At 43.3% G+C, this 20746-nt stretch overlaps 1 protein-coding gene across 1 annotated transcript; it reads left to right on the forward strand.

Moving 5' to 3' along the window:
* Positions 1-4476: 4476 nt before the first annotated feature.
* Positions 4477-4968, forward strand: LOC130744734 (uncharacterized). Its single transcript, XM_057596894.1, has one exon. It carries the CDS (start codon positions 4477-4479, stop codon positions 4966-4968), a length of 492 nt encoding a protein of 163 aa, XP_057452877.1.
* The last annotated feature ends 15778 nt before the right edge of the window (positions 4969-20746 follow it).

Below are 20746 nucleotides of genomic sequence, written 5' to 3' on the forward strand. Positions count from 1 at the left end.
CAACGCTAGTGTTAGGACCGACTCGATCGTGCCCAGCCTACTTCTTCTGGAACCGTCGAGAGTGACGTTGCATTGACATATCATGCACTCTAATTATATTCGTTGGGATTTTGATGAGTAGATGTTGATAAACATCGTTATGTGTTTTGATGAGTAGATATTGATAAACATCGTTATGTGTTTTGATGAGTAGATGTTGATAAATATCGTTATGTGCTTTGATGATTGAATTGTACTAGAGATTTGATAACATGCTATGTTTGAACCTTAGGGTAGAAAATGCAGAACTTATATGTATATATGCAACATATATATATACCCCTTATACTTTACCTGTTGTCTTGTATTCTCTACACTATATTCCGTAAGTTGACCCTTGCACGTGCTACCTGTGTTTGGGGGGCTATGTATGCCCTTTTTGTCAGATGTCGTCGATGGATTCTTTCGTGATTCTTCGTCGTTCGGGGATGACCCGGAGCGAAATGACTACTACTGAGCCTTCGACGTGGACCCAGACTTCATGCATGACCAGATGAGAGTCGATGATGGAAGTATGGGGGATGGATGTTTAGAGTTTACTAAGGTTGGGTGTTAGTGTCCTAGCTCTGACTTATTCTTATTTTTGGAGGGCTTGTGTTGCTGACACTTGACCTATCAATTTGGGGATTGTACATTTTGCCTACGGGCGTTACACTTTTCTACTTTCCGTCACTAGAGTTTACTCGTGACGAGGTCGCTACTTACAGCGGAGGATGTTATATGTATTGTGTATTAGTTCTGTTGCCTTTCGCATTTGGGTTTTATTTATTTCAGTCTTAGTTATTATCGAAAAAAAAATATTTACGTTTTTCCGCATTAAGTTTATTTTGGTTACTAAAGTGACGCCATCGAAATGGGGGTGTTACAAGTTGACCCCAGATCGGTTTGAAAAAGTGGACACTCAGTGGACTTTCTTTGTAGATGGATCCTCCAATAGCAGTGGCAGTGGCGCGGGAGTAACGTTGGAAGGACCAAGAGATCTAGTATTGGAGCAATCGCTGAAATTTGAGTTCAAGGCAACAAACAACCAGGCAGAATATGAAGCTCTCATCGCCGGATTGAAGTTCGCGCTTGAAGTAAAAATCGGAAGGTTGTTGATAAGAACGGACTCGCAGTTGGTAGAGAGTCACGTGAAGGGAACTTTCCATGTCAAGGATCCCAATCTGATCAAATACCTTGAGCGAGTGCGATATTTGATGACACTTTTTCAAGAAGTTGTGGTAGAGTATGTTCCTCGGGCAGAAAACCAGCGGGCGGACGCGTTGGCCAAATTGGCGAGCACACGGAAGCCCGGCAACACCAAAAGTGTGATTCAGGAAACGCTAGCGTGCCCCAGCATTGAAGGCGAGCTCATGGCATGTGTGAACAGAGGGGCGACGTGGATGGGACCCATATTATCTATCTTGTCGGGGGACCTGGCGGAAGTGGAGCAATGCACGAAGGAGCAACGGCGAGAGGCGAGCCACTATACTCTCATTGACGGACACTTGTATCGCCGTGGTTTTTCGACGCCATTGTTAAAATACGTACCGCCAGAGAAATACGAAGCGATAATGTCTGAGGTGCATGAAGGAGTGTGTGCAAGCCACATCGGGGGGAGGTCTTTGGCCTGCAAGGTGTTAAGGGCGGGCTTCTACTGGCCCACCCTCAGGAAGGATTGTATGGACTTTGTGAAGCGGTGTAAAAAATGTCAAGTGTTTGCGGATTTGTCTAAGGCACCGCCAAAAGAGCTGGTAACGATGAGCGCCCCATGGCCTTTCGCCATGTGGTGTGTGGACTTAGTAGGACCTTTTCCGACCGCCAGGTCGCAAATGAAGTTTATATTAGTAGCGGTGGACTACTTCACTAAATGGATTGAAGCCGAGCCCCTGGCCAAAATAACCTCTGCAAAATTAGTCAACTTTTACTGGAAGCGTATTGTTTGCAGGTTCGGGATCCCAAGGGCGATCGTATCCGACAACGGGACCCAGTTTTCAAGAAACCAAACAAGGGAATTTTGCAAGGAAATGGGCATACAGATGAGGTTCGCCTCTGTGGAGCATCCGCAAACGAACGGGCAAGTAGAATCTGCAAACAGGGTAATTATGCGTGGATTAAGGCGACGGCTTGAGGAAGCTAAGGGAGCCTGGCTGGATGAACTCCCAGTGGTACTATGGTCGTACAACACCACTGTGCAATCCACTACAAGAGAAACCCCCTTTAGAATGACCTATGGGGTAGATGCCATGTTGCCGGTGGAGATTGACAATTTCACATGGCGGACTCACCCGGATTTTGAAGGGGAGAATCAAGCCAATATGGCGATGGAGTTGGATCTTTTGTCTGAAACGCGTGACGAGGCGCACATTCGAGAAACTGCGATGAAGCAGCGCGTGGCCGCCAAGTACAATAGTAGGGTTCGCGTCTGAGACATGCAAGTTGGCGATCTGGTCCTCAAGTGGCGATCAGGAGCCTCGGGAAACAAGCTGACTCCGAATTGGGAAGGTCCCTACCGCATTGTCAAAGTTTTGGGTACAGGGGCCTATCACTTGGAAGAGCTTGATGGGAGGCGACTACCCAGGTCATTCAATGGTTTGAGCCTACGCTATTATTACAGTTGATCGTGGACGAGAAAGCTGGAAAGGTGGAAAGCATCAAAGAAGAACTTCTGATGACCGAGATGAATTATCCAAAGTTAGATGTCTTTAATTTCTCTAAAAAATATCTCCAAACTCTCCAATGTATCGCCATGATAAAAGCGTGCTCTTTTTCTCCGAAAGGAGTTTTTTAACGAGGCGCTCCATCAAATAAAACGAAAATTCATGAAATTCATGTCCAAAGATTCCAGGGATTCCCTAACGATCGGAATTGCCGATCGATGAAAAGTATTACGACGATCACTAGGTGGGACAGGCTTGATCCCCAAAGGGGCTTGCTGGAACCCTGAAGATGGCGGCGATTCCACAAATGGCCTTGGACACCTAGGAATCTCCCCCCGGAAAGTCTCGCCAGAATACGACGAGCGCCATTAACTAGGCAAAAGTCTTGGGACCCAAACATTGTAAGCCCCGAGCGGGTAGAGCCCCGGGCGAAGCCCTCGAGAATGGAGGCCATTTATCCCTTTGTGGAAAATGTTTAAAGTCTTGACGGAGAAATGTCAAGCAACAAGCCCTAGTTAAAATTAATGCACGAAATCGTTAGGCGTAATTCAATCACATGACGCGTGAAAAGTAGCGCAAGATATAAGGTCGACGAATGAATAAGGTGGAAAACGAGTGCTTAGTCACTCAGGATGTTGAGTATTTTATTACTCCGGTGCGTCGGGGCGGTTAACTATGAAATTCATTCTTAAATTTTTTAACAATAAGAATGCGGCGATTCGCGAAGTAACGAACAAAAGGGTTTACGGCGAGAACAATCATTCAACAATTGCCTAAACCTAACAATCATTCAATATAAAGGCGATGTGAAAGCAATGGCGGTAAAGGTTAGGTAAAAATTAAAATTACACTATTCATCATTTCTTTCTTTTCCTCCTATTTCTTCTTCAGTTGCGGTCCAGAGGTTTTGGTCAATCAAAGGAGGATCATCAGAACCAACCAATCCTTCAACAGTGATTTCTTTCATTACTCCCATGGCGCTAAAATCAAGATTCGGGAACAAGTGTTGAGCCTGGTTCTTGGCGAGGTAGAAGCCCCGTTCGCGGCTGTCATAGGCAATGTCGGCGGCTTGTTCCCTTGCCTCAGTGGCTTTGGCTTTCTCCACTGATAGCTCGCCCTCTAGCTCTTTGATCCTTCAAGATGGGAAGTAATCTCAGCATCTTTCGCGACGAGGGTTGCCCCATGAGCCTCGTTCGCCTTCTTGATCTCTTCAGAAGTAGCCAGCATCGCCTCCAGATCTGCCTTCACCAAAGCCAAAGACTCAGCAGACTTTTTCTCCTGCTCCGCCAGCGTCTTCTTTGCTAGCTCCAGTTCGGCACCCAATGTTTCAAGCTCTAACTCCTTGGCAGCCAGCGCCTCGCCTTTGGCGGCCAAGTCCTTCTCTACTTGATCTTTTTCTTTTTTACAAGCTTGGAGGCTTGCATCAAGGTCGTCCGCCTCCTCCTTCATCAGCTTCAGATGATCTTCCAGCTCGTCGATCTTGTTTCCCGCCGCGCCAATCAACTTGTCGGCATGAACTTTCTCCTTTCCCGCCTGCGCCACCAGTTTGTCGAAGCGCTTTTCCCAAGCAGCAGCGGCTTCTCGGTGCTGAGCGCTCTCAGCTTTCAACCGTTCAGCTTCAGCAGCTGCGGAGTTGAAGTTGTCAAACGCGTGGGCGAAGATGCACCCAGCGCGTAGAAGACAGGCAAGGGTCTCCTCCTTGGTCTCGTTGATGCCTCGGCTCAACACTTCTTTTTCTATGACGTCGCGGTTGAGGCCAGTGAGCAAGAACTCTGAGGGCTCAATAGCATTGGGTAGCATGTTGAAGTGGCTAGAAGAACCACCTCTGTTACCAGGGGCTTGCTCAATCTGGGCTGCCTCGGAAGTGGTGGCGGCATTGGGAGAGGGTCTTTCTTCTTGGCGAGGCGGGGGAGACAAAGAACGCTCATCGTTCGTGGGAGGCGGGCTAGGAGGTGTGACTTGGCGCGGGGGAGACTTTGGGTTTTCTTTTTCTGTTTCTCTTTCTTTCTCCCCGGCGGCAGCATTGGAGCATGTGGCGGCAGCTGCGGCGCTTATGCCAGCAGTTGGTTGTTGTTGTGGCGCCTATAGTGGCAGACTTGGCAGCGGCACCGGTGGCTGTACCAGCGGCAGCATAATCGAGGGCTGTGACAGTGACAGGCTCAGTGGCCGCGGTGGTGGAAGCTTCGGCGGCAGGGAGTTGGCTCGTCCAGTCAGTTGGAGACTTGGAGCTTGCAATGGTAGCGGTGGTGGCAACTTTCTTGCCTTGGCCACAGCGGCGGCGGTGGGTTGAGCGCCGGGATTGGAGGAGCTGGCGGAGGAGCCTTTGACTAATCTCCTCCTCTTGGGGGCCTGAGCGCCCTCGGCTTGGTTCTCAGCACCGCCCGGTTTTTTCCTGTCGCCTTCAGTGTTGAACTTCGGGGAAAAGCGGGCCATTTTCCTCTCACGGGCTTTCAAGAGCTCGGCGTTGGTGAAATTCATATCTTCTGCAACAATAAAAAAAAAAAGAGGGTCTGTAGCGACATGAGGGGTGAGAAGAGAAAAGGCGACGGGAAAAAACGCGGCGGTGCTGAGAACCAAGCCGAGGGCGCTCAGGCCCCCAAGAGGAGGAGATTAGTCAAAGGCTCCTCCGCCAGCTCCTCCAATCCCGGCGCTCAACCCACCGCCGCCGCTGTGGCCAAAGTCAAGAAAGCTGCCACCACCGCTGCCATTGCAAGCTCCAAGTCCCCACAGACGGCGCCAAATGTTCTGGGAATGAACATTGAAGATAGGGATAGTACCTAAAGAGTGGAAGAATAAGCTAGAGAGAGAATGAGAATGAGGGAGAGCGCTGAATTTCGTATACCATTTATTAAAATGAGCTAAAAGTCCCATACAATTGATGTTCACCTCCTATTTATAGAACTTGGGTACTACCTATTGGGCCCATTGGGCCTCTGAAGTTGAGGCCCAACTTAACCAGGCTCTCGCCTTTGGGCGGGCCGAACCCTGGGCGTCGCCCCTCTAGGGGCTCGCCCAGTCCAAAAATGTCGTCAAAACTAAAATCTGGCAATCACATTTGACTAATTTATGTAAATTTGTGATGCCTCATAAATTTTACCGTCATACAAATTTCATAAAATTCAAAATTATTTAGGTTGTGAATTGGATAACTTCGGAAAAATCAACATCCGAGAAACATGTAAATTCTCTTAGTGACTTCCCATTAGACTAAAGATGCTTGTCAATGTAATTAATTCAATGTAACTACTTAATAATGCAGTAAATTTGTAATATTTGTAACGAATGATCGGAATTAATTTTGTTACGCATTAAAACGAACGTCAATGTTTTTTTTACAGTTAACGACCTTCTTGAATGTAAGTGAATGTAATTTTTTTGGTTACACTTTTTTTTTAAACTGGTTACAAAATTAATTGTAATGTAATTACAATATTGTTGTTTCCCTTTTTAATGAATAATAGTAAAAAACATTCAAGAATTAAAATAATTTTTTGTTTCAATAAATTAAAGTTTGATAAAGACCTTGATTTAATATTTTGAATTTTAAAAATAGGAAATGCGTGTTATTATTAATTAACTAAAATTTAATATAGAAAAAAAATCATTAAATGCGTGACTATGTATTGTTTTTATAAAAAATGATTGAGCTATACTAATCATTGTTTTTATCAATGTCTAAAAATAAAAATAAAATGAAAAATAGTTCAAGTTCGGGTGATGCAGCCCTTAAGAAACAAAACAGATCGTCATAATAGTACTGACAAAGGAATTAGGTTTATCATAGTGAAGAACATAAACAAAGTCCATCAAAATTTCACTATAACTCAAATGCTAAATTTGCTGGAATTTATGAAGACAATTGGGTCTTCATTCTGTTAAGGTGAAGACAACGATCTGGGAGCGTTACTTCACCATTAAATCTTCTTCAAATAGCTGCTCGATAAAAAATTTTGGTTGGACCAAATATTGCAGCTATATATCTGTCAGTAGTGCCTTCATCGGTGAACAACATATATTTTATAAATTAAGAAATAACTAAATAGTAAATTTGAAAACACTAATTTGGCAATGAAAAATTGTACACGCTCCGTGTGCACGACCAATGGAGGCGAAATCAATGTATTCGTCTACAAAGTTCCTTATCAAAGCACATTTTATTTTGGCTCTACAAAATCAAATAATGAAATACATTAGACTTTTCGGTCTAAAAAAAATATTGAAATTATTTTCACATCAAGGCCAATACGGTTACCCTGCGCAGAAAGCTCAAATTGAACGATCTTCTCGACATTTCCGTGAACATTGTATTCTTGAACTCTTCCAACTTTAGTTAAAACTCCAATTAATCTATAATTTTTAAAAATTAGAAAAATATAGAATAAATGTAAACATAAAAGAATAAAAGAATTAACAAAGTCTCACCGATTAAACAGTTGTAGCCGACATCTAGGTTTAGGACATCGGGTAATCGGATAAAAGAGTAGGGTGAGCGACTTACAAGAAAATTATTAATTTGATGTAACCAAGTATCATCCCGAAAGTTGAGTTAAATTCCATAAAACATTTAATGTCTTTTATGATTTTATATAAGGAAATTAACATAATTAAGTAATTTATATAAGGAAATTGAAGGAAATAAATAATTAATTTTGAAAATTAATTTCCTTACATAAGACTTAGCTACCGAATTTAAAAAGTTTTTTAATATTTTTAACTTTTTTTTTATAATTTAAAATTTGAAATTATTTTACAACCAAGGAAAAGGGGATTATGTCATTAATTTTTTTATATAAGGAAATCGGTTATTTAATATGTAATTAATTATTTAAATGTTTTTTTTCCAGTTTGAAAATGGAAGTTATTTTAAAAGAAAGAAAAAGTGTTTCATGTAATTAAATGTTTTATATAAGGAAATAGAAGGAATTAATCAATTAATTTTGAATAAAGCATGAAAATATCATTTATTAATTTTATAAATTTCCTTATTTAAAAAAAACGAAAATAGCATTTATTTCATAAAGCATTTAATGTCTTTTATGATTTTAAATAAGGAAATTAATAAAATTAAAGGTTTATATAAGGAAATTGAAGGAAATAAATAATTAATGTCGATAATATTCTCCATAAATAAATAGTCAATGCATTAAAATTTATTTAACTATTTTAAATTTCCTTATTTAAAAAAAACAAAAATAACATTTATTTCATTAAGCCTTTAATGTCTTTTATAATTTTAAATAAGGAAATTATTATAATTGAGTGGTTTATATAAGGAAATTGAAGGAAATAAATAATTAATTTTAAAAATATTTTCCTAAAATAAATAGTCAAGGCATTAAAATTTATTTAATTATTTTAAATTTCCTTATTTAAAAAAAACGAAAATAGCATTTATTTTATAATGCATTTAATGTCTTTTATGAATTTAAATAAGGAAATTGATATAATTAAGTGGTTTATATAAGGAAATTAAAGGAAATAAATAATTAATTTCGAAAATATTTTCCTTAAATAAATAGTCAATGCATTAAAATTTATTTAATTATGTTGAATTTTCTTATTAAAAAAAACGAAAATAGCATTTATTTCATAAAAGATTTAATGTCTTTTATGATGTTGAATTAGGAAATTAATATAATTAAGTAGTTTATATAAGGAAATTGAAGGAAATAAATAATTAATTTCGAAAATATTTCCTTAAATAAATAGTCAATGCATTAAAATTTATTTAATTATTTTAAATTTACTTATTTCAAAAAAAAAGAAAATAGCATTTATTCCATAAGACATTTAATGTCTTTTATGATTTTAAATAAGGAAATTAATATAATTAAGTGGTTTATATAAGGAAATTGAAGAAAATAAATAATTAATTTTGAAAATATTTTTCCTTATATAAAACTTGGCTACCGAATTTAAAAAGTAATTAATTTTTTTACCTTTTCTTATCATTTTAAAATTTGAAATTATTTTAAAACCAAGGAAAATGAGATTCTCCTAATTAATTATTTAAAAAAAAATTTCATCTTAAAAATGAACATATTTCAAAAGGGATTTTTTTTTTTAAAAATCGTATAAAGCAATAATTTGACATGAATGATATTGATATTAGACTAACTTAAATTGGCTATTAAAAACAATTTTTATTTTAAAAAATGTATGGTAAAAAAGTGTTTTTGGTATTTGACTAAAGTTCTTTTTTATATTTAATCTTGTTTGGATCTTGATCGTAAAAGGATGACAAAGAAAAGAATCACTGTTGGGCATATATGGGTATCTTATTATTATAAATGGCCGGTGAATGCAAAATTGTCAAATATATCAAGCTTGATTCAGCCCACAAGACAAAGTGATGAAGTCAAGGAAAAAATTGTACGTGTAAAACAAAGGAAAAACAAAGTAAATCATGAGAACAATTCCAGAATGAAAAAAATAACAATTAATCTTGAATTTTATTTGATAAATAAAGTAAATCATGAGAACAATCCTCTCATGTAGATTGAGAAAAACAAAACCACGAAAAGATGCCCAAGACAAAACAACAACTGATTAAATTTTGGAATGAATAACAACTAACTAAATATTTCCATACACCACCTTAACTTCAATAATTCTATTTGCTATTCTTTCAAACCTAAAACAAACTATGTCACCGCCTCTAATTTCCATTAATTTGCAGAACACTCATGGGATCAATTATAATAATATATCCTTGATCCATATCCGTGAAATTGTTATTTTCAGCGTCTTTAGGTCTAATGACACCATAATCCTGTAAAAAAATTGTTGAAAGGGAATGAGGAGAACAACATATTAGGGTTAGTAAAACATGAATTTTGAAGGAATGAGATTATATTACAATAACACACACCAAAGACATGAAAAATTGATTTCAGATGAGAAAAAGTACATACCTTGTATAATCACGAAGACCCACAAAATGAGATCTTGAAGCCATGTACAAAGGCTTAAAAAAATACAAAATGCAGAAGATGATTGAAGAAGTAGGGTAGGTTAAGGAGAAATCCAAATAATTGAGAGATGAATGAATAATAAGAGTCTTATATAGGCTTTTAAATAGAGAGGAGTGTAGGTTAAGGAGAAGGGTGTACATTAAGAGGAAAGGAGGAATGATTGCCATGTAGGATTTTTAATGAAATTAGCCAATCATGAGATGCTACGTATGCGATGATTGGACCTAGAAAAACCCTTGAATGTATATATTATGGATTGGATGGATATGTCAATGCAGATTGTAGTAAAAAAAAAAAAAAAAGTAAAATACACTTCCCTCCCTTGAGGTTTGTCAATATAACACTCATCCTCATTCTTAATCAAAATCTACACTCTACCCCACCTACTCTACCAAGTTAACTATATCTTAAAAGATGCTCACAGAATATTCTCTTTAATTCTTAAAACATGCTCACGGAATATTCTCATTTACAATTATTTTTATTTAAAAAACTTTAAGAAACTTACGATTAATATTTTTATAATAATCTATTTGAAATTATTCACTATATTATATGTTTTTTTTTTGAACTCTACGGAATTATATGTTGACCAAAGCTACAAATATTCTCACAATATAATTTATAATATTAGATAAAAAAAATTTCCATAAAATTCATCTTGGATTATATAATTTCAAGATATATGAATTGACAGATGAGAGAGAGTAGAGAGAGAGAGAGGCTTTGGGTGGGAGCCTCAACCATGGTGGCTCCGGTCACGACGGGGGTGGTCGAGAGTCAGGTATGGACGACAGAGCTATCAACAGAATGACCAACTTTGGCAGCAGAACGAGTCTGGCTTTAGAAGGTTTAATTGCGATTCAGGGGCTGCTAGGGCTGTCCATTCACGGCGGTATCAGCCTTCCCTTTCGCAGCGTTCTTGTTCCGTGCTAGAACATAGAGAGGGAAAGTAATACCCAAAGTATGAGGACAGTGATGAGAATGCTTAGAGAGAGAAACTCTAACCGCTTAGAGAGAGAAATTATAACTGAATTTCAATGCTATTATTATTCAAATGAGCTCAGAGTCCCTTACAATTGATATTTTCCCCCTATTTATAGAAGTGGAGTTGGGCTTTAGCGCCTTTATCCTGCATAAATGGGCCAGTTGGGCCTCGAGAAGGGTGGCCCAATGTCATGGCGCGTTACCTGCCTAAGGTCAGGTTCCCTGGGCGAGGGACCCTGGGGTCTCGCCCAGTCCACAAGTCCACAAAACACCGAGCTCGAAGCATGAGAGCTAAGTGTGTGTTTAAGTAAGAAATAAGGCGAAATCCCTAAGAATACTGACTAAGACCTAAATAACCTTAAAAATCTAGAAGTGAAAAACAATGGCCAACATGGCCTGATAAATAAAGCCTTTGCAATTAACACTTTGGATCTCCAGCCGCACCCTCCTCTTCCGGGCGATCCAAGTCCACAAGCAGGCTTGTGGCGACGGCTTTTAGTCAGCCCGCTTCTGCATAGGCACGCACGTGCCTCGAAGTGACACCGGGGTCAGTGAATCCACAAAATCTCAATCACTATCTTTGACATGTCCTTTCCAGCCATGTCACAACTTTGACAATTTGAATTTTAACCAATCGACAGCAACCGTTGCGGCTTTCATTTAATGCGGCACCCCCATTTCCCCAAAATCCGTGCCACGTCTCCTGAGGTAATCATTCCACCTTTGCCATGATGAGGCACGATTTCCCAACCGTTTCTTATCCTAACCTTTAAATTCATCTTCTTTTTATCACTTGCCACTTTTGAAACCCTCCACAGCCTTGCTAAGTTAACCAAGCTATTACCTCAGCATCTTCTCCTCTTCCGTCTTAGTTCCTTTATGCAAAAAGATGACTCCTCAACGCCGCACCAAAAGATACTCACGACTCCAAAGCCCTGCTCAAACATCCCGCGCCCAGGCCATTCCTCCTCCTTCCAGGGGGCATCCCCTTCATGAAAATGAAAAGAATGCCTTATGGCACAAAATTCTTTCTACCTTCCCTTCGTCCGCTACCAGAGAACCCGTTCTGAAAGCCATCCGCCAACCCTCCGAGTTGTCCACCGAAAAATCCATCGCCGAGCTGGCCCGCCGAGTCGGAGGGTTATGCCATGAAAAATCTCTCGAAGATGTCCTTATCACCACCATGGGCTGAGCAGCCATCGCCCCTGGAAGTGCCGCACACTCGAGCAAGGCGCGGAAGAGCCCCACTTCTTCTACGTTTATGAGTACTTCTTTCTTGACCTGGGGATCAAACTACCCTTCTCCCCCTTTCTTTGCCAGGTTTTGAGAGAAATCAATGTAGCCCCAAGCCAACTACATTTGAACGCCTGGGCCTTCGCCCGATGCTACGAGATCCTGTGTGATGCCATCAACCTTGAAGCCAAAACCTCCCTTTTCTTTTACTTCTATGGCGTGGAGCCAAGATCCTTGAAAGGTGAGACTCCCGGGTGGGTATCCCTGAAGTCCCGAACGGGTCGACAACGTCTCCAACCTTATAAGAGTAATATCAAGATGGGGCTCGGGCGCCGATATTTTCGCGTAATCGTGCACCCCTCCTATCCTGAAGCTTTCACACGCCGGGATGGGACTGCTTCATTTCCTCTTTACTGGACCGAGGATCCCTGCAACGTTCCTCCGCCACCCGACACATCACTGAATAATGAAGACAAAGCCATCCTCGGCTTCCTCGCTGGGTTCTCCATCCTGGAATGCTCCCAGTTGCTCGAAGCCGCTTGCAAAAACACACTCCACACCCTCCTAGAAGGGATTGACTTTACTGCGGCCGCACTACAACGTGCCTTAACTGCCGATCCACTCGAGTTTCCTCATGTTTTCAATACCCAGATGAGCAAGAGGAAACGCGTTGCCGCCGATTCTGACGCCGAGACTGCCGCTCTTCCGTTGAAGAAGGTCAAAGGATCTTCCTCAGCTGGCCCCGTTCCCGGCGCAGCGGGGACTGATGAGGCTACACCGGGTGTCGCCCCATTGCTTCCTACTGGATGACCTGGTTCCCAGATCCCATGGTGATGCCGCTCCGCCTTCCCCCCGAAGAGGTCCCAGAAATCCAAAAAAGTTAACCCTGGTTCAGAGGGAAAATCCGGGGTCGAGACTTCCTCGCCCCGAAAGTTGAAAAAGAAGAAGAAGAAAGGCGAGAAATCTTCGACTAGTGAAGCATCCGCCCCACGCCTGGAGAAAAAGAAGAAAAAGAAAGGCGAGAAACCTCCAGCTGACGAAGCGTCTGCCCCACACCTGGCGGGCGAAGAGACGCCGAAGCACTTGGGCGGTGCTGAGTCCTCACCTTGTCCGGAGGGGGTTTCCGCTGGTCAACAACCTTCTGAAAATTCTCCCCAAACAACTCCTTCTCCTGATCCAATCGAGGCAGACCTAGCTGGAGCATCTCTCGCTCGACCGGCGAGCCCTCAAGATGAAGATGCAAACTCCCAAGGGTCGCCAGTCTTTTGCTCCCCTATTGCTAAAACTAACCATGCTACTTCCGGCGACCAAACGGGACCTTCAGCAAGCCAACAACCTTCCCTCATCGACTTTATGTTGTCTAACGCCTTTCTTGGCAATATGAGAGCAGCCGAGATTCCTGACCTTGACATCGCAGCGCGGGAAGCCCTCAACCACCTCTTACGAGCGGGGTGCCTCTTTGCCCAACTATGCCAAGACTCAGCTTCCTCCGTAGAAGTGGAGAAACTTCAACAAGAGGCTGACGGTTACTACATGTCCACGCAGGAGGCTCACAAGGAATGGGACAAGTTGCTGACCCAAGTGGCAGCTCAAACGAGGAAACTAACCAACGTAGGCGTTGAGATGAACTACTACGACTAGGAGATGGGAGCTTGAAAGGAAAGGACGGATGAATTGGAGTCGGATTGGTATGAACTTCAACAAGAAGTGAAGGAAAAAACGGAGTCAATCACCGCCGGCAAGGCCACTTGCATCGTTCAAGGCAAAGGGATCGCTTTCCTTCAGAGCGAGTTGGGAGCAACGAATGAGGCCCTGGCTGACGTGAGGTCGCAACTTGAGGCAGAAAACCAGGCCCTCGCAGATACGGACTCCAAGACCAAGACCTCTCAAGCCAGGTTGGTAGCTGACGTTGTTGCTGAGGTCGTGGAAGAACGTGACCGCGACTTCTTTCTTGCCAAGGCTCAAGTTCAACATCTCTATCAAGGAATTAACCTTGACGGAATGGGAGCTTTCAAGAAGATTACCCCGCATGGGCTTGTTGGCCCTGACGATCCTCTAGGCTTCACTGCCGAGCATTTCGCTGCTGCTGAAATTGAGAGGGAAAAATCGTCAATGTAAAGATAGCTATGTTTTGTCATCTTTTGTAAATATCATCTTTTGTAATGAATTAATGTTATATTTTTCTTTATTTTGACTTCGTCTTGCGTCTTTCCGCCGCCATTTAGGCAACTTTTAAGGAGTTTTCGCCTTGCGCTTTCCCGTCGCCATTTAGGCAATTTTTTAGGAATTTTCGCCTTGCGTTCGTGTAGCGATTTGAAGGTGTGCCGAAGAAACTAGGACTTTTGCTCATTTTGAGGCTTTCATTCACACCAATATTTCCCGTAAGAGCAGGTGTGGCCTTGGAGGTTTCATCCCACCAAGGGCTTACACTGCTGGGGGCCCAATGGCCATATGGGTTTACCCATACTTATGCCTAGTTTATTTTCTCGCCCATATTTCGGGGAGGCCTCGTATTCCCAGATTTCGGGGAGACTAAGGGGAAAAAGGACCCACCCCATTTTGGGGATGAGTTGCTTTCCCGTACACATCGCCAAAGAGAGGTTAGTGTTTAGCGCCAGACTTTCCCAGAGCAATCCCCAGACATCAAGGTCGTGTTGGGATTGCCACCTTCGGGGAATTTTTCTCACCGAGCGAACGTGACGTATTAGTTGAGTTGCTATTTGGATAGCACCGGTTCGCGCCGGACTTTCCCGGAGCAATCCCCAGACATCAAGGTCGTGTTGGGATTGCCACCTTCGGGGAATTTTTCCCACCGGGCGACCGTATCTTTTGAATTAGGAGTATTGCTGGTGAATATCCTTTTTGTATTTCATTTGTAAAAGATTTTTTGTACATCGAGGGATGCCTCATTAAAAAACTCCCGTGTCAGAGAAAAAGAGTGCATCTTTATTTTTGATCCTACTGGCTTTGATCCGACCCTTCCGCTGCGCTCTCGCCCTTGTCAACGAACTTCCTTGTCAAAGTATCGTGCCCAGAACCTCATCCATTGTTCCTAACGTGCTTGCCACCCACTCCACGCCGCCGCGGATTTGGCGTTCTTGCCAGCGGGTTGTCAATTCGCTCTCTTGCACGCTCCTCTTACCTTTCTTTCCCCTGAAGACCTCTCCTCTCGCCGATTTCCGCTGCCTTGCCCTGGCCTTACCTTTATCCTTGACGCGGTAGCTCGGGCCTCCTCCCCCTGCCTCTAGCTTATCCCAATCCTGTCTAAACAGCTCTATTCTTTTCTTCCCGCCCTCCTGGTGTGGGAGAATTCTTAAGTCCGCCCCTAGGCTCACCGCCCTTCTTTCCCCCTGCACGCTCGGTCCCTTGCTTATCAAAGTTGGTGTCCTGAACTGCGGAAGTTCCCAAAATTCCATATCTTTAGGGCTCCAGCTGAAGAGGTCAAAATTTTCCTCTGCCAACTTTTCCAAACGTCGTTCCTGTTCAGACACGCCTGTGCTCAATTGCCAACACTCCTCTATTGAATTTGTACCTTTCTAGATCATCAACTATCCCTGCCCAGCGCTCCTCTGTCCTAATGTCTGTGAACGGTCCCTTTCTTTCTATTTCCTCAACCTCTTTTGCTTGCCTTTGATTCTTCCGTTGTCTCTTTACCTTTTCCCCGACAATCTCTCCTACCTTGAGCTCCTGCTTACCACTCTTGTTCTGATTTCCCTCTTGAATCTCTATTTCATGACACCGATGTCCCTTGCCAGCTTCTTTTTTGCCGTACATGCTGAGGCAGTTATTGTAACATTCTCTGGCTTGCCTTTGGTCGACTGCAATCTTTCCCATTCTTCCGCACATCAGTGGATACTTAACCGCCAGGTGAGCCGTGGAGATTACCGCACAAAGATGGTTAAGTGTGTTCCTTCCTATAATGACGATGTATGAAGCTACGACCTGTATCACGAGGTATCTCACACGAAGGAGCTTGGAATTCTCATCAATCCCAACGATTGTGTCCAAATCTATGTATCCTCGCACCCAAACTTGCTCGCCCGAAAACCCCACCATAGTCCTTGTATAAGGCATTAAATCTTTATCCGTTAATCCCAGCTGATCGAATGCGTCTCCGTAGATGATATCAGCAGAGCTGCCTTGGTTCAGAAGAACTCGGCGGACGTTGAAATTGTTGATCCTGATCATGACGACTATAAGATCATCCTTGTGCGTCTTAACCCCCTCAAAGTCTGCCGTTGAAATTACTATCTCGGGATGCTGGAAATCGAAAGGAGTCTCGTATTGTTGCACCGACGTCACCGCCCTAGTGTGTCTTCTCCTTGCTGAGGCCGTTGCACCATCCCCGCCGAAACCACCCGCAATTGTATTTATCGTGCCAACCGGCGGTTCAAGATCTTTATTAAATGTTTCCTCTGCTCCCTTCTTTCGTGCATCCAGCGTCTCCTTTTTGTCAATAGTCGGCGTTTGGCGACGCGAGAACCCGTGTACCTGTTCCCCTGCTGTCGCTCTCCGTTCCAGCGGTCGCCACGTTCATTCAGCTGCGACCGGCCTGCTCGGATGAGCCTCTCGATTTCATTCTTCAGAGGAAAGCAATCCCCTGTGTCATGTCCTGTTGAACGGTGGTACTCACACCACTTGGTCTTGTTCGTCGTTGCCCGTGGCGGGTCATTCCTTCTTTCGCCCTCCTCAACTGCATGCATCGCCTTAACTTCACGTAGCAGCTCTGTCAGGTGGGAGCAGGTGGGCGTTCAAGCTTTTTCCTGCCTCCTCTCAGCGACGAGGGTCAGCCTGATGCCAGGGCCGGCGTCGCTCAAAATTTTCCTTTTTGGGATACAAAGATTCCCTCGGTGCCTTTTCCCCAGTCCGAACCTTCCTGTCCCGTCTTCTGCTTCCCTCTGCTTTCTCCTTGCTCGGCTTATCCTCTAGTGACACGTCCCTCTGTTCGCCATCCTTCTCTACCTTCGCGCGCCTCCGCTTAAAAGCGTCATCCTCCTCTTCAAGTATGTACGTGTTTGCCCGGGCTCGCACCTCCACCATTGACTTGGCTGGCTTTCAGCTCAATTTACTATTTAGCTTTCCTGGCTGCAATCTGTTTTTAAAGGCGCGGGCGCAGGCATTTGGCTCGAATTCCTCTATCTTTACTGACGCAGCACTGAACTGCTTCACGTACTGCTTCAAAGTCTCGCCCTCGGATTGACGCACATTGTACAAATCTTCAATCGTCACCTGCTTAGTTTTGCTCGCCGAGAACTGGACAAGGAATTTGGACTAGAAGTCACGAGAGTTCGTGATGGATCCTCATGGTAGAGTCGTGAACCATGCCATTGTCGTGCCTTTGAATGTGGCTGGAAACATCCTACACTTGACCGCATCAGAAGCGGCGCTAATCACCATCTTCGTGTTGAAATACAGCAAGTGCTCCTTGGGATCAGCCTTTCCAGTGTAGGTTTCCAGCACTATATTCTTCATATTGTCTGGAATGACAACTTCTCTCACTGCCGCTGAAAACGGTTTAAACTCTGCCACAGCCTCTGCCTCGCGCTCTCCCTCATCTTGCTGCTCAATACGGTAATACTCTAGCTGCTCTTGGAGATACTCGTTTCGCTGTCGTATATCGTCAATACTACTAATCAGACGCCTCCAATCTTGGCTGAAGATCGGTGCCTGAGGTGCCTGAGTCTCTTCTCCTGACGCTGTTGGTGACCTCTGCTGCTCTGGCGAGGACGACGGTGAGGGCAACAGAGGTGTTCGAGAAGGAGTAGGTGGAGGAGGAGCAGGAGGAGTCACCTGATCCGTCTCCTCACGTTGAACCTGCGCACGTCGTGGCCTGCCTCTGACGCGACGCGTCGGCGAAACATGTCGATGCTCTGGATCGTCATCACGTCGTCTATGACGTGTTTCCATCGAAATTGGAGAATCTCTCTGGAAAAACTCGGAAGCGGAAGAAACTGTATGGAAAATCAAAGAATCTTCCTCTGGATCACAATCTCCAAAAAACTTGAGACCAATCGCTTAGAAGAACAAGCTCCACTCTTCTGAATCACGATCCACGTAGTCCGGGAATAGAAATCTACCGTTCCCCACAGACGGCGCCAAATGTTCCGTGCTAGAACATCGAGAGGGAAAGTAATACCCAAAGTATGAGGAAGGTGATGAGAATGCTTAGAGAGAGAAACTCTAACCGCTTAGAGAGAGAAAGTATAACTAAATTTCAATGCTATTATTATTCAAATGAGCTCAGAGTCCCTTACAATTGGTATTCCCCCTATTTATAGAACTGAAGTTGGGCTTTGGCGCCTTTATCCTGCATAAATGGGCCAGTTGGGCCTCGGGAAGGGTGGCCCAATGTCATGGCGTGTTCCCTGCGTAAGTTCAAGTTCCCTGGGCGAGGGACCCTGGGGTCTCGCCCAGTCCAGTTTTGAAGGCCAAGTTTCTCTTGGGCAGCGCACTTTTCATGGGAAGACACCAGGCTTTCCACGGCCAGAGGGAGGGAATTTTCGCCAACATCAACAGAGGCAGCAAAATAGATCACGAGACCAAGAAAGGGCACATTAGAACCAAAAGCGTTTTCCTCGTGAACAGAATTCAAAGGTGCAGGGAGAGTCGTTCTCGGTTTTTGTCGATGGCTTGGGTGATCGGATCACTCTGATGAAATTGAGACTTATTTTTTGTAAGGTAGGACGGGTGCGTGATGTATTCGTTCAATTCAAACAAAAATTTCATCGGTGCTTCCGCTATGGATTTGTGCGTTTCCAGAATGATGAGGAAGCCTGGAAGGCGATCCAGATGTTCAACGGAATGCGCTTTGAAGGCAATTACCTTGTTGTGCAAAAAGCGAGGATCCAGCAAGCTTCTAGGATGGCTAAGGCAGCTTCTCCAGAACGTAAACAAACACATGTTCAAGGTAAAATATGGCGACCGAAATCACAACAAAAGCTCCAGACTTCAGTCAAAGATAGTGTGCCAAACATTAACAATGTCTTTATTCAGCCAAAGGAAGATGCAAGAAGTACAAGTGCTTGTCAGGTGCGTCTATCTGCTCAAGCCCGCACACTTGAAGACAAACCAGTTGACATTATACAGGACGAACTTGAAGGTGCGAAAAACACTAGAAAGGGGGGGGGGTTGAATAGAGTTTTTGAACAAAAGTTTTCCCTTTTTGACGTTTTGACAAACTTAAAGATAAGAATTGGGTGCTAGCGAATATAAAGTAGAGCACACAAGTGTTTTATCCTGGTTCACTTGAGATAAAAGCTCAAGTTAATCCAGTCCACCCGTGAAGGTGATTTCTTCCTTCTTCTGATGAAGGCAGTTCACTAAAATCAATGAATGTTACAACTGCACTTGCAACCTGCAAAGTGACTAACAGTACACTGATTTTCTCACTAGTATACTCTCAAGAAGCTGATCTACCGATCCTCTCAAGACTAGCTAAACACTGAACCAAACTTGATTCAGTCCTCTCAAGATCCGACCACACTTGGTCTCTTAAGGAACTTTACAAAGTGTTTGTAAAAGGTTTTGGGTTTACAAGAAATGCTTCTGAAAAGCTAATGGTAAACTCAGATGTTCAAGAACAATGAAGAAATATTGCTAAGAGATTGGTTAGAATAGATTCAAGAATATCAACAAAGTTTCTTAGCTTCTTTCTTCTATCTTCAGCCCTTAAATACTCCAAGGCAATTGGTATAGTCGTTGCTAGGGTTTTGCCCGTTGGAGTAGCAATCTTGTAATATCAGACTGCTAGGCTGAACGTGGTACATGGCGGGCAGGCTATGACTGTACGATGTGTACTATGACAGCGACCTGTCCTTTCACCAGCTGACTTATGATCTAGAGTCCTTTCACCAGCTGACTTATGTTGGTGAAGCTTCTGATCAGAGTCAGATGGAAGCTTGGATCCTCTTTCCTTGAAACTTCTGCTTCTGGGAAAGTTCCTCAGAACTTATGAACGCCAGAGCTAGAATTGCTTGGGTCTTCAGAGCCAACATCTTGCAGGTCTTCAGAACTTCAGTCTTCTACTTCAGGACTGTTCCTTCTAGAACATCTGGTCTTCAGAACTTCTGACTTCGGTCCTTCAGTACCTCTTAAGAGATTCTATCTTCAGAACATCTGAAGAATTTTCCACTGTTTTGAACGATCATGGTGAGCTTTAGAGCTCTCTTTTGGTTACTCTTGGGTCTTCATCTTCTGATGGAATTGGCTTGGGTCAGAATCAAAACCTGTTTGTCACAACTATAACGGACAAACGTTAGAGTACCATAATGTTCATCCTCAAAAACCTTAATTGTAATCATCAAAATGTAGAGATGCAACCACTGATGAAATCTTGATCTTACAGAACTAGCCCGAATCGGTAAGTATAATTTTCGTCTCATCCCGCTTGTTGCGAAGGAGGTGATTCTAGATTTTGAGAGTAATGCAGAGATGGAAGAAACTTTAGCGGAGTGCGTATTTTTTCTGGAACAGAAGCTTTCTGAGATTCGACCGTGTTCGTTGTTTACTTTTGGTGTGGCACATTTCGTTTGGGTCCGATTGTGGCAAGTCCCAATGGGGTTATTTTCCGAAGCGTTTTTCACAGCTGTTGGGAATAGACTGGGGAGTTTCGTGAACCTGGACAATGCAACAAAACAACGCTATCAGGTCGATTTTGCGCGCATCCTGGTTCGTATGCATCATCCACTTCTCCAGTGCTCTACCATGGCAGTGGATGTCGATGGAACATCATGTGTTATCTTGGTAGAGAAAGATGACTCTGCTTTTGATTATGGTACGGTCGAAGGCGTCTACGCCATGGAAGACATATAATCCTGAGGAGGATGTTGCTTCAGATGACGATTCAGTAACGAAGGATGACAGAGATGGTGAAGA

Source organism: Lotus japonicus, chromosome 3 (assembly GCF_012489685.1).
Source record: "Lotus japonicus ecotype B-129 chromosome 3, LjGifu_v1.2".
Classification (NCBI taxonomy): domain Eukaryota; kingdom Viridiplantae; phylum Streptophyta; class Magnoliopsida; order Fabales; family Fabaceae; genus Lotus; species Lotus japonicus.

Excerpts from the sequence above, each read along its gene's own strand:
- LOC130744734 (XM_057596894.1), top strand. The coding sequence starts at position 4,477 with ATGTTGAAGTGGCTAGAAGAACCACCTCTGTTACCAGGGGCTTGCTCA.